This window comes from Pyrus communis, chromosome 17 (genome assembly GCF_041283825.1).
Source record: "Pyrus communis isolate YQ-2024b chromosome 17, ASM4128382v1, whole genome shotgun sequence".
NCBI classification, from domain to species: Eukaryota; Viridiplantae; Streptophyta; class Magnoliopsida; order Rosales; family Rosaceae; genus Pyrus; species Pyrus communis.
This window is the reverse complement of record NC_142581.1, coordinates 11239066-11252367: the sequence shown is the minus strand read 5'-3', so window position 1 is coordinate 11252367 and position 13302 is coordinate 11239066. Positions and strand designations below refer to the sequence as shown.

General features: G+C 36.1%; 1 protein-coding gene across 2 annotated transcripts; it reads right to left on the bottom strand.

Annotated features, from left to right (window-relative positions):
* Nucleotides 1–2039: 2039 nt before the first annotated feature.
* LOC137707911 (nuclear pore complex protein NUP107) lies at nt 2040–12936 on the bottom strand. 2 transcript variants are annotated; one of them, XM_088689503.1, is made up of 24 exons: nt 12665–12936; nt 11919–12262; nt 11641–11710; nt 11437–11550; nt 10595–10628; nt 10311–10436; nt 9928–10086; nt 8974–9066; nt 8725–8892; nt 8417–8515; nt 7884–8119; nt 7704–7761; nt 6712–6800; nt 6120–6251; nt 5698–5820; nt 5369–5467; nt 5081–5269; nt 4537–4711; nt 4228–4384; nt 3817–4019; nt 3435–3576; nt 2953–3113; nt 2724–2840; nt 2040–2415 (listed from the first exon to the last, which is right to left on the bottom strand). In XM_088689503.1, exons 1-24 carry the CDS (start codon nt 12742–12744, stop codon nt 2347–2349), a joined length of 3237 nt encoding a protein of 1078 aa, XP_088545629.1. In that variant the 5' UTR covers nt 12745–12936; the 3' UTR covers nt 2040–2346. The 2 variants fall into 2 exon arrangements, with proteins under 2 accessions (XP_088545629.1, XP_088545630.1); XM_088689504.1 differs by lacking the exon at nt 10311–10436.
* Between the last annotated feature and the right edge of the window lie 366 nt (nt 12937–13302).

Here is a 13302-nt window from a genome sequence, read left to right as displayed (position 1 = left end):
AGTTCGGCTTTGACGAGGAATTCAAGGCCATCGGCGATTCTGTTATTGGGGAGGATGATCTTCTGGAGATTCGCCTTTACGGGAACTGTTCCAGGGATGAAATGCTTGCAATCCAGAGGTGCTAAAGGTTTTGGAACTTCTCCAGAAGGCTCGATGAGGTTGGCGACATGGGTGAGAATCTGCTTCAAGTACACTGAGTCCGATACAGGTGACTTTCAAGTTCTCGTCGTTCTTCGGCTTTAGATCCCGGTAGTAGGCGCCACGACTGTGGTAAAAATCGATGGCGGAGATTGCTGGAAATAGACTCTGGCGAAGTCTTCTGTGCGGCTGGGTTAGGTTGGAATTTTGGGGTTGCCAGTGGTGCAGAAGAATCGGGAGATATAGAAGAATCAGAAGATAAATGAGGGAGATGGAAGATAAAATTATAAATTAAAGATAAACAAGGGAGATCGAAGCTAAAATTATAAATAAAAAAATAAAATAAAGATAAATGATGAAGATTGAAGATGAAATTATAAATAATAAATAAAACAAATTATTATATCACATTTAACATTGTACCTTTTTAGTCATTTTCATAATCATAACAGTTTTACATAAAAGTTTACCAAACACTTGAACATTGTTTTTTTGGCAAAAGTACTTTTACAATAAAAGTTTACCAAACACTCAACTGCTTTATTTTACAACTGATTATTTTTAGGGCATGAAGTAGGTTTTTTCAAAAAGCACAGTAATACCAAATTAGCATGTAGTTAGTTCATAATTACTCAGCCTGCACGCCACATAGACATTGTATTTTTAGGATCAACATAAACTTTAGGGAATGTCAAACACTGATTTAAACAAAATATAAGAATTTTTTTTATATTAGATTAAGTTTCCATATCTTTATGTCATTTTTTCAATATTTCCACGAAAACATCGACTATATTGAAGAAACTTCAAACACCGTTGGGAAGTGGTGGTAGTACTGTTTATTTTGTGTTTAATTTGTTTGCATTTTGGATTAAGCAAAACATTGCCGTTAGAGTGACGTTTTTATCTCATGCCAATTGATAACTCCTCAACCTTGAGTCTTTTTTCCTTAACCAAAAAAATATTTATTTAATAAAAACAGTTTCTACTTTATTATTATTTTAACACAGTCATCACTTTTTTCAGACCCGCGAGAAATAATTTCTACAGTATTTTTTTTCTTTTGCGCGCCACTAATTATTTCTATCTTCGAATACCCATTTAATGTTTTCAATTTAATGTCAAAATCTAAAGGTTTTAGTCATATTGTTGTTGAAAGTGACTCGAAGCTGGTGATTGAGGTCTGGTTTGGTACTGAGGTGATTCTGAAAAAAGCTTGTATCAAAAAAAGCTGGGAGCTGTTTTTGTGTTTGGTAAACATTCAGCTTCAACTTTTTTTCACAGTTTTGGGTGAAAAAAAGCCAAAAACAAGAAGCTGCAAAACCCAACTTTGAAAAACTGGCTTTTTTTCACATCTGTTTTACATAAAAGTTTACCAAACACTATAATACTGCTTTTTTTTTTTGTCAAAAGCACTTTTACAAAAAAGTTACCAAACACTTTGCTGCTTTATTTCACAGCTGCTTATTCTCACAGCACAGCAGAAGCAGCTTTTTTTTAAAGCACAGCAATACCAAACCAACCCTGAGTCTATTCGCAGCTCTTATAACCCCTAGAGGCTAAAGTCCATACTGGAGGATGTTTGTTGGCTTGTTGGGAATTTTGAAAACATCTGTTGGAGACATGTTTTCTAGCAGATGCTATAACTAGTGTTAGTTATTCTGTTGATGATTTTTATGTTTGGGATAGAACTTTGCCCTTGGCCGCTCATTAGGCTTTTCTCTATGATTGTACTGAAACGAGTTGTCCTATGGGCTTTTCTCTTTAATGAATTTCTTTTCTATCAAAAAATAAAAAATAAATAAAAATGTGTGAAAATCACTTATGGAGAGACCGTCGTCTGCATGCTCATAGTTTGACATCCGCTAGCATGTACAACAATTTCGAAAAACTAAGAACAGTAGCAATACTAATATGTTTAGAAAAAATAAAATATAAAAAACAACCATCTTTCTCGACAAAAATAAATTAATATAACATCGATATTCCTTAATCATTGAACCACCTACAAAGAGAAGTCTTACAAAAACCTATACAAACAATAAAATCTTCACAGCGGGGTAAATGCATTCAAAAAAATTGCGGACGGCACCGCTGTCGTTGGATAGCGATTCGGAATACCTCCGACCGTAAAACTACGAAGCATACCATTTTACAACCCTATCAGCCTTGCAGTAAGCACCTAGAGACCTCTTCTTGACCACCAAGTCAAGAAGAAAGCTCCTCTTCAAGCTCCATTTGGTTTATGGAGCATTCCCTCTCAAACAACAAAAACTCCTGCAGATGAGACGGCAGTTCAATAAAGTCGGGTCATGTTAATCAACGGATGCAAAAAGAGAAAGTAAAAGAGGGAGCTCCACAGCAGTTTCCGAAGTGAAGGCAATGGTACGGGCAGTTGAAATTTTGATGGCAAGGGTTTTAATTTACAATACAAAAGTGCCCCTAAAAGGAGGAATAGCCATTTTCATCTGATTGTCAAAAAGTGGGAGACTGCTCGTAGATAAAGGGTCAATATGCTTAAAGCCTCGAGTTATAAATTTTCTACCCGCCAGTGGTGAATAAATGAGAAGTATCTATTAGCTTACTTGCAATTGTTGGTGACTAAACAAATGAAGGACCCCAGCTTCGGAGCTAGCAACTAATTCAATCAACTGATCATGGCTTTCAGGTGGAACACCCAACTCTATAAGCGAAAGAGAGACCTGCGTATTGTGACATACATTACACCATTAAAAGGTGTGCACAGTTCTTGTTACTCTATGTAATCATTCATAGATAAATTTCTAGTAGAAGGCTACTTGGGAAGAAGTTTACCTGCATGCATCGAAGAATGACTTCTGGAATACAGCACCTACGACAAAGGCCCCGCACAATGTACATTGCTGGGCTCTCTAGGGAACCTTCTTTGCTCGAATACCAAGCATCTATTCGGGAAATCTCGATGGTAACTCCAGCTTGAAAACGAAGCAACTCACCTGCAATGAAAATTAATCAGTTTAATCACCTTTTCTCCTACTATTTCTTTCATTCAGCATTCGAAGAGTACATTTCATTCAATTTTGATTCTATAGCAGCGCGACCACACTTTGATCAGTTTCTGAAGATTATGGTAGGTTGAACATAGAGAGCTGCCGAATAATCCATTTATTACCCTTTGCTTTTTCCAACATAAAATTCATCTCACATCAAGCAAAGCTGAAAGGCCCGAGCCCTAAAATTTACCTGAAGATCAAAGAAAACCAGAGAGGGCATCGAGCAAAGCACAATAGAACTGCAGTATCAATAATATTGCTTACCTTTGAAGCCAGCAGCCATAACAGTACCAAGAAGACCCCCATCAGTGTGTTCCCGAGGCCCAAGACCATCACCTGCCACTGCCAAGCAGCGAAGCACAACCTCTACACAGTAATTGTCCTTTGAGGATATGGTGACATTTATCTGTGGAGGAACAAAAAGATTCCTGTTAGTGAGCAGAAGAAAAGTGAAGAAAGAAACAGAAAGGTTAATGCATAAAAGATTAGGTAGGTAAAGGGACAATATTCTGGACAGTGTCAGCCTCTTATTGTTCTCACCACTGAGAACCCACACCAAGAGAAACTTAGATTTTAAGTTTGGAGAATCTATCAATACACATTTATTTTATCCTTTCTTCCTATCAGCTTCCACAAACAAACATACCATTAGTTGCCTATGCAACACATCTTCCTCGCTCACTGAAGAGTAAAGAGCACTCATCAATGTAGTGCACACGGTTGCATCTGGAGGCAGACATTCACCAGATGGCAAGCAAAGCATTGCGGTGGCGTGCAATTCAAGAAATATAGGTTCCACAGATTCGTACAAATGATCTTGAGCTGAAGCTAACCAAGGATTTTCAGTTCCTACAATACAAGGACAACTTATTTATATGCCAAGCAACTAAAATTAAATCTGAAAAAGGTGAAAATTAGAAAGAAAAAAAAAGGGACACATAATGGATCTAAACTCATTGTCCTCAGGAATATCTTTGTTGTTTGAAAAAATACAAGCCAAACAAAGATATCTTTCTAAGCTTGTTTTCACATTTAATAAGAGAAATAATCAGCTTACTCAGTAACAATGACAGAGATGAATTCAGAGTCTCATTGGCTGCTGAAACGGCCCTTTGTTTTTCCTCCATTGAGAGTTCAAGAGGAGAAACCTCTGCATTCTCTAATTCAATTTTGAGCCAGCTGCGATATTTTGCATCACAAGAATAATACTCACTCTGTTCAAAATAAATAACAAATTATTATATACATATATAAATGAAATAAAATTTCACAAGGATTTGATACCATACTAAATTACTAGTAAGTTGACAAGGTTAGAGAGAGATAAATTGAGAGCAAAGAGGGGGGACATAAAAACAAAGCATACCCAATCGTGGAACTCTTTGAGGTTCTGAGACACGTTGTAATTCTCCAAGGTATTAGAAGATTCTGAAAGTTGCTTTAAAGGTTCAGCAAGGAAACTAAGTAATGTGTGAGCACCAATGGGCATTGCAGGAACTCTCCACATTGAAACCAGGGCAAACTCCCGGAACAATATGTTGCTAAAGGGAGAAAATAAGAGGTTAAAATTGACGAATTGAAGGACCAAAACCAAATAGAGCAGGCAAGGAAGATGCACTGAGAATGCATCAACAACAAATACCACCTAAAGAATCTCATGGAGCTACTATAACAATTAGAGTAAACAATTCTCACCAAGACGAGAACTACAACCTTAAGATATAAATTACCTTTTTTTCTCTAACAAGAAAGTATACATCATCTTAACACATCACAAAAAGAAAAGAACTGAACTGTTCTTTCATGCTGTTTAATCATTTTTGTTTGATTTCCGAATTATATACTGACCAGAAACCAGCTTGATGTTCCAGAAACCTATATGGAGCTATACAACATGGTACAACCATTACCTGTGTATCAGAGCTCGTAGAAGAAGTTTTGTACTGACATCCTCAACATTAGTAACGGTTGAGGGGGGACTAAAGCATAGCCACTGGACAACCATAGCTTTCGGAAGGCTCTGCAGCCGGTGCTGCTCTGCAACATCTGATAACTTATCATACTTGCCAACTTTCATTTCCCGAGATCTTGACAGAACCCTGTTTAAACAGTTTGTTAGAAGTAGAATAACATATAGAACGATCAAATTGCTTTCTTCCTATCCCAAAAGTAAAGTAGGATAAAGAAACAAGAAATACCTCTCAACAATTTCTTCAAAACTTCCTTTTGAGTTGTCCATGGGAGAAAATTGTAAATACCCCATAGCAGAAAGGAAGATCTTATATTTGACATGCACACTGTTTAGAGACAACATATAAATATAAATAATATATACTGGGTAATAAATAAAGCTGCATGTCTCCTCCATCTCCATCCAAGAAAAAAAAAAATTATACAACCTGCATAGAATACCCTGCAATTTTTTGATATCCTGCTAACATAAATTACGATACGTTTTCAAATTTGAATACCCTACATATATTTTGTTAAAAACAGTAACAGGAGAACATTGTACAGAAACATTAACCTGCTGTTTAGCCTCAGTTCCATCATGTGCACAAAGAGGTCAATGCAACGGTGGTGTGCAAGTTGAGAAGCATATATACCCACCAACTCCTCGTGTTGCTTGGAAAACAGAAACATGGCATACCTAGAATTAGATTCACCAACCATTAAAGAACAATAAACCAATTAGCCGCATCCACCCAAATACATACACATGTATATATATACACACATAATCCTCTTATAATAGAATAGAAATCTCCGTGACACAAAATTCAAGCCGTCTCCAAAGACATGAGAAACACCCTTTTATCCACACTGGGTTCATTCAAGGGGTCCAACTTTGTCTCATATTGTTAGCCCAAGTTCTCATTTTTGTTATTCAACAATAGTTCATACCGTATCACATAACAATTGCACTAGACATGATATGAAGCTACTCACATGTGTACAATGAGATCACCAACATTCATAATCTTCTCTCTCAAAGTATCCTTATTTTCATCATCAAGTAAATATCTAAGCACAAGCACTAGATGAGCACCAAATCGAATCATCTGAGGATCTCCATGGGGCCTAATCAAGAAAAAAACGACGTCCATTAGTCATTAAACCAATCCTAAAACATTAGACAACTACTTAATTTGTTTGTTTCAGCGGAACATGGAAGACTGCAATAAATTTGTTTACAAAAAATATCGAAACTGATTTTACAAAAATATCTTGAAACCGAGGTATACATGTACGAAAGTAATCACCAAACAAAGTAACATGGAGAATCATTATATAGTGATCATCCATTCAAGAACTTGCACATTGCATTGAACTCATACATTTTTCAGCCATCCCAATCACTGAGACTTTCCAGGGGGCAGAACATAAACTGTACACTGGTTTGTGTGAGTTTGGTATTTGGTCACACAAAATTATCAAATGCTGAAAGGCCCAGGAACAAAGAATTCATTGGTCCTATGAAACATAGTCATCTCTAACACATTAGGTCAGAGAACTGAGGTGCATGCAACTCCAACATTACCTGAAGAAACTCTGATCATCTTCTGATGGGGCTATCCATGACCATATAAGGTCCAGCAATTGTGAGATATCTCCTAACATTAGTTTCATCTGTCAACCAATTTGTTGTTATAAGTGCAGAAGGAAAAAGAGAAAAGAAATGAAAAGCAGGCCCCCAAGTATGGTATACAAGGAGTGAGGACTTATATATAGAGAGATTATATTCACACACCCAAATTACTTCCCCCACACCCTTTTAATTTTTTAATATTTTTCTATCAAGTGCTAGTGGTGTGTAGAATATCAAAAAAATATAAAACAAATAAAAGGGTGTGGTGGAAGTAATTTGGGGTGTGTGAATATTATCTCTCTATATATAAAAGGAATAGTACACACATACTTATAGAAAAGTGATAAATAGACAGTAGGTGCATATATAAATATACAATTCATACACCTTGCAATTCTTTTGTCAAGAAAAAGAAACACGCACATGATTCAAGCAAAAACATTTACACAATCTCATAGAAATTTGTTTTGGAAGAAATCAAATTTCTTTGAGCAAAGGTTTTCCACCCAAAGAATTTTTTTCAAAACAACTCTTCATAAAATTCTCTGATGTTTTAGGAAAAAAAAATTATGAATATCTTCTTATTATATTTTGTCAAGGGTTCAACCTAACACAAGTGTTTGAGAGCTACATTTTGATCAAGGCTTTTAACCTAGCACAAATGTTTGAGAAACTATTTTCTATAACATTTTTTTTTTTACTGTGTTTGTCTGTTTGGTTGATATTAGGGGGATTCTTCTTTTTTTTTCTTTTTTTTTTTGGTTAATAAAAATTATAAAATACATCTCTATCAAAAAGGAAATGCATGTCCTAAAGAAATTTCCACAGGAGAAGAAATTCTCATTGAATCAAACAATAGAAAATAATTTCCAATCCATGAAGCTAAACGGTGGAACGATTTTCCATAGAAACAGAGAGAATCAACTAATTGTTTTTGAAGATACCTCAATTTGACGTTGCTGCTCCTTGCATCCTCGAGTAACACTTTCATGAACTAATTCCCTAATTCAAACAAATAGAAATTTTCATCTCAAAGAAACTACTCTTTCATTAACATTAAGCAATACTGCAGAAAATAACAGCTCAAAATCAGAATGAAAAATGCATATGCATTGTGTATATACCCTGATTGAAGTTTCTGGAGTAGATCTGAAAGTTGTCGTGGTTGTTGGTTCAAAACTTGGAGCGGCCAAATTCCTGGTCCATTTGAAGGCTGAACAGCTCCGTCAATATGTCCAGGACTTCCATCAATTGCATCTCCAATGCTTTTAAATTGATCCATTCTTCCTGGTTCCAAATGAGCCAATTCCAAATCCACCTGAACATCTAACCATGATTTTGCCATAGCCCAGCATGCTGACTGCAAATATTTTGGTTAGATTTAAGAAATATGAAAAACTAATGGTGTTGTTATAAGGGAATGGAAAAAAAATATAATGCTATCAAGAATCTCCAAGTACAACAATCCAACACGTGTAAACTAGTTTTAGAGTGCAGCAAGAATAGCAACATTCGCACTATGCAAAAGTGGCACTTTAATTTTTTGATATAAGTTACTTAACAATTAAAAAATCACAAAATATGAATCATTAAAAAGTAGATGTAATTAAAAAAGATTTTGAGGATTCTTATAATTTTGGGGCAAGGGGACAAATACCTCCCAGTCAGTGCAGATTGGAAGCATGCGCCTTAAATTACTACATTGTGCTGCATACACTGCTGCTTCATATTTCCCAGCATCTTGCTCAGCTATTTTCTTCAAAATAAATAGAAAGGAAATTTAGCATGTTAAAATACTTCAGGGGGGAAGAAAGGAATAAAAAGAAACAGATAATTCTATAACATTAGGAACAATGAGAAAACCAGGGAGCAAAACAGAAAATATTTATATAATTAAGTCCTAACAATGTATGAAATCCATACAAAAGGACAGAATTTTATGTTCCTAAATCCTTTCAACCCTACCTCCGATGCACAATATGATGCCCATTTCCACAGATGCCATTGGTGGCCAATGCCACTTTCTAACTCAATGGCTTGCAAAGTTCTCTTCTTTCCATTTTTCACCACGGCTTCAACTGACGGAAACTCATCAATTCCTCCAAATACGCACAAAGTTGCAGCTCTCCATGGCTACCGAAATGTTAGCAGGTGTCAAGAGAGCAACAAACATAAAATAAAGTATTATCTCATATTTTTCACAACTTCACTAACCTGTCCCACAGACCGGCAAAGGTGACATGCCTCTTCCCGTCTTCCAGCTCTTAAAAGAGTCCAGACATCTTCCAACAGAGATTCATCTTGTTTCTGCAGGCGTACAACTGTTAAATTTTATCTGATAGAAACATACATGCACGATAACATAGAAGTTACATATGGCAGATATTCTGAATGTACGAAAATTAAAAGGAATTAATATGCCTCAAACCCCAATAGGTAACATACTTTGACATTAAAAAGAAATTACAAGTTGATAACTTAAGTTAAAAGTAGATTTATGCATCCCTGGCCAAAAAGAAGGGGTGAGGGGTTGGAGCAAGGATTTGAGTTGATTGCTTCTGACTTAACAAAACCTGGCCCCTCCAAAACAAATATAATGTAGAGCTTAAACACTACATTGTAAAGAACAATCCGTGTTGTCTTGCAGCACAAACACACATGTACTATATCAGTTACAACTCCATAGGATTTAAAGTACTTTCAATAATTTTAAAGCAATTTCCAGACAATATACAAAAGGTTCATAATGTTATAAAGACTATCATCTTTCCACACGACAGCTTATATCTTGATATTCTTTGTTCTTCTTAGAATAAAATACATAATGCCAGTAACTTTTTACATACAACTTGATATATATTCCATTACATACTATAGTGTCTTCCTTAAAGGCTCGACCAAATGTAAGCTTTGTGCCAAAATATCATGACAGTGAAGTCCACTAGGGGCATTAATCCACTAGTAACTTAAGGAGAGCAAGGCACGCGGGTGCAGTCATAGAAAAATTCCTCTAGACAACCTAGTTAATTTGAAATTCAATTTTATAACAGATAATTAATTTGAAATGTGTAAATTTTATATGCAAATAAAAGAGCATGGACACCTGAAGCACTACAATGGCACTTCAAAATCTAAGAAAACTTAAATTTGTAAGAGAACAAAAAATACTTTGTCATCAGGTAGTAGTTGAGCAAGTTCACGTGTTGGAGCATCAAAATCCAGGTGATGAACGGTATTTGTACTGGAGGCTCCTTTCTTAAGATAGCATTGAGTATGATACCAAATTCCAGAGCTTGGGAGACAGGCACCGACATGAGACCCCCGCACCTGCAAGTATTAAATTTTCCAACTTCAAAATTTCCTGGTACACAAAAGTCTACAATAAGCAGTGAAAGCTCACTGTCTTTTACTGAGTAAAGAGGCCAATACGTGCCATGGTGTGATACGACAACAAAAAGATTGCATAAGAACAGATTGGTATATTAACCAGAGAATAATGATTTTGCACAATTAAACATGTTCTGGGGAAAACTATAGCTTTAAGTGGTAACCTTTCTTTCCAAGTCAAGTGCTTTGGAGGCTAAGCCTTCTAGCCATTGAACAATGCGTAGACATAATTGTGCCGTATGGTCCTCTACGACAAATTGGCAAGCCTCCAAATGTGATGTTGAGGGCAACTGCCATGAGTCAATATATTTAAATGAGTTTTTTTTTTTTTTTGGTTTTTTGGCTAACCTCCCTGTACTTCTTAATATATTAAATTTCTACTAAAAATAAATAAATAAATTCACATGTTTTTCCAATCAAACAACTAATGACAAGGAAAATGCATTACCAAGATGAACTCTTTAGGGATCTCTTCAGTCCCTGCAAGAAGAAGAATAACTGTCACACTAAACTCAGAGCTAATAAGTGTAAGACTAGTAACCAAAAAAAAATATTATTAACCTAAAGGGAACAAAAGACATTAATTTTTTTTTCCACCAACCACAAAATAGACACAACTCAGGGTATATAGCTGAATAAACCTATAAAATACACATTAATTAACTCAGTTTTGACTACAAACAGTTTATTCCTAGGAAATGCTGATCTTTTAAAATAGATTAGCATTAGAACAAGCAAAGATCAAATAATTTTTTTTTGTTGGATTGCCTGCAATTTCAGATTATTAGAACAAATGTAACATAAAGAATGGTAAGTTGGTACAGAAAGAAGTTTTATCTTTAACGCAGATGACTTTTCACATTTACAGACCTGTGTTGATATTTCCATTCATACGCTGAATCTATACAGCATAAAAAACAACATGATTGGAAGGGGCGGACCAGGGCTGGGTTAGGCTTGGCATGGGCCTATGGCCCAAGATTTTGAAAATTAAAAACTTTGTGCTAGCAAGCTCACCCATCATGGCAAAAACTTGCCAACCCACGCCAACAGCTCCATAGACAGAAGTCAGTCAGAAACTCACATATTCTAGATGAAATGTAAATATCAGTCCGTTCCCATGAAAATTTTGGATTCCATGCACATTTATTTATCGAAGTTAAATGGATGACCACATCCATATTGCCAATTACACCACGTGCATTTGTGTGAAGTGTAAATATGCATCTGTACATGTGTGAAGGAAATCAGCTATAGCATAAAACTTCAGAGGTTAGAGATAGATTTCCTTTCCCATAAAGGCACCACAAAAGGGACCAAGAAGCAGCCTCATCAAGCAGGAGTTGAGCCTTCTGCCTCATCAACTTGTCCTCTACAACACGATGCCTTATATTGGAACCATACCTGTAGAAGAACCCGATAAGCATTTGTGTGTATAGCAATACTAACAGCTTCTATGCCAGTTTAAAAAGTATTTTCAATACCAGAACATACCTAATCGACTCTGAAACATTTCGGCAGGATTCTTCAAATCTTAATATCAAGTCAGGAAAAGGCAACAACCCTGCAAGCCACCAAAAAGATAAACAGGTTAGTCAATTAGAAGCGACGTCAAACTGCTCATCAGGAAAGGTTGATATAATTTATAAAACTGAGAAGAAGCTTGATACCAGAAGCACTATCAAAAGGAAATGTTGAAGATGGATATAAATATAACTAACAGAAATCTAAATTTTGAGTACTATATTAATAGGTATGTCTAGCTCAAGCACCTTGAAGAGCAGAATCAAGTAGAGATGCAAATAGGCTAAAGGTTGGATCTCCATCATCAGCCAGTGAATCCTCCTCATTCTTCAAAACTTTGATTGAATGGTGGACTGACCCAGCACCATCATCCATACCTGTGCCATCAATGGGCGACCTCCTTCTTAAGAAAGAAGTTCTTTCCACATGATTAGCATCAATGCCTTCAACCTCTTGTTTAATATTTTCAAGAAGAAGTGCAGCATTGGTCGGGCTATGTAAATTCTGCCCGTCGTATAGTAGCCTAGATTCACTGTATTTAGAAGCTGAATTATCTTGGTGGGGCGACATGCTTGAAGTCAAGTGCCTTTTCCTGGCATTACATTAAACCAATAAGTAAAAACCACAATATGCATACCAATGACACTTCTAAAAACATCCAGAAAGGTTCACTTCAAACATACGAAAAGTAAAACCAATCGGAACAATACCCGGAAATTCAAAGGGCTCTCTAAGGGGACTATTTTTACCATAGATGAGAAGTGGCATTACATGTTGCAAAATTTGAAAATTAATTCTAAGCCTTCACACTCTGAAATCAAAACCCTAATCCTTGAACCGATATTTACCAATCAAAAGTAGCTTAATTTCCATTAAATAACACAATAGGACTACAAATTCGATTTTTGTAATCAAGCTTCATCCCAGAAAACCCCAAATAAACCAAAAAAAAAAATACAGTAATTTCAGATAACTGAGAAATTTAGATCCGAACCCGTATCGACGAAACTTCTCTCTGATTGTGAGGTCCTCGGGGTCGAAGAAGCTTGGAGAAGCGTCCATTTCTACGTCCATCAGCACCAAAACCACGTCGCCTTCAAAACTCTAGGGTTTGCAGTGGCTTCTGGCTGACCGACGCTGAAACCCTAGAAGCTCTCAGAGCGCGGGAATCAGAAGGAGGGTGAGGGTTTAACTTCAGTTGAAACCCTTTCTGCTTCAGACAGAGAGAGCGACTCTGGTTTGGTAATGCTTTGTTTTGAAAAAAAACTGCTACTGTGACGTAAAATAAAGCAACAGAGTGTTTGGTAAACTTTTTTGTAAAAGTGTTTTTGAAATAAAAAAAACAGTATTATAATGTTTGGTAAACTTTTATATAAAACAGATGTGAAAAAAAATCGATTTTTCAAAGCTGGGTTTTGCAGCTTCTTGTTTTTGACTTTTTTTCACCCAACACTGTAAAAAAAGGCTGAAGCTTAATGTTTACCAAACACAAAAACAGCTCCCAGCTTTTTTTTATACCAACTTTTTTCAGAATCACTTTAGTACCAAACCAGACCTGAGACATGGAAGGAAGACTGAACTTGGAGTCGAAGAGCGAACAACGCCGTTTGAGCCTCGCATAAGACGGCATGT

What these genes read in the sequence shown, in the direction of transcription:
- LOC137707911 (XM_088689503.1), bottom strand. Translation starts at nt 12,744, where the DNA reads ATGGACGTAGAAATGGACGCTTCTCCAAGCTTCTTCGACCCCGAGGAC. An exon ending in TTGTGGTGCCTTTATGGGAA is followed by an intron (nt 10,629 to 11,436) that starts AGGAAATCTATC and finishes TCTTCTTCTTGC; the next exon opens with AGGGACTGAAGAGATCCCTA. An exon ending in TTTGAAGAAATTGTTGAGAG is followed by an intron (nt 5,270 to 5,368) that starts GTATTTCTTGTT and finishes CTGTTTAAACAG; the next exon opens with GGTTCTGTCAAGATCTCGGG.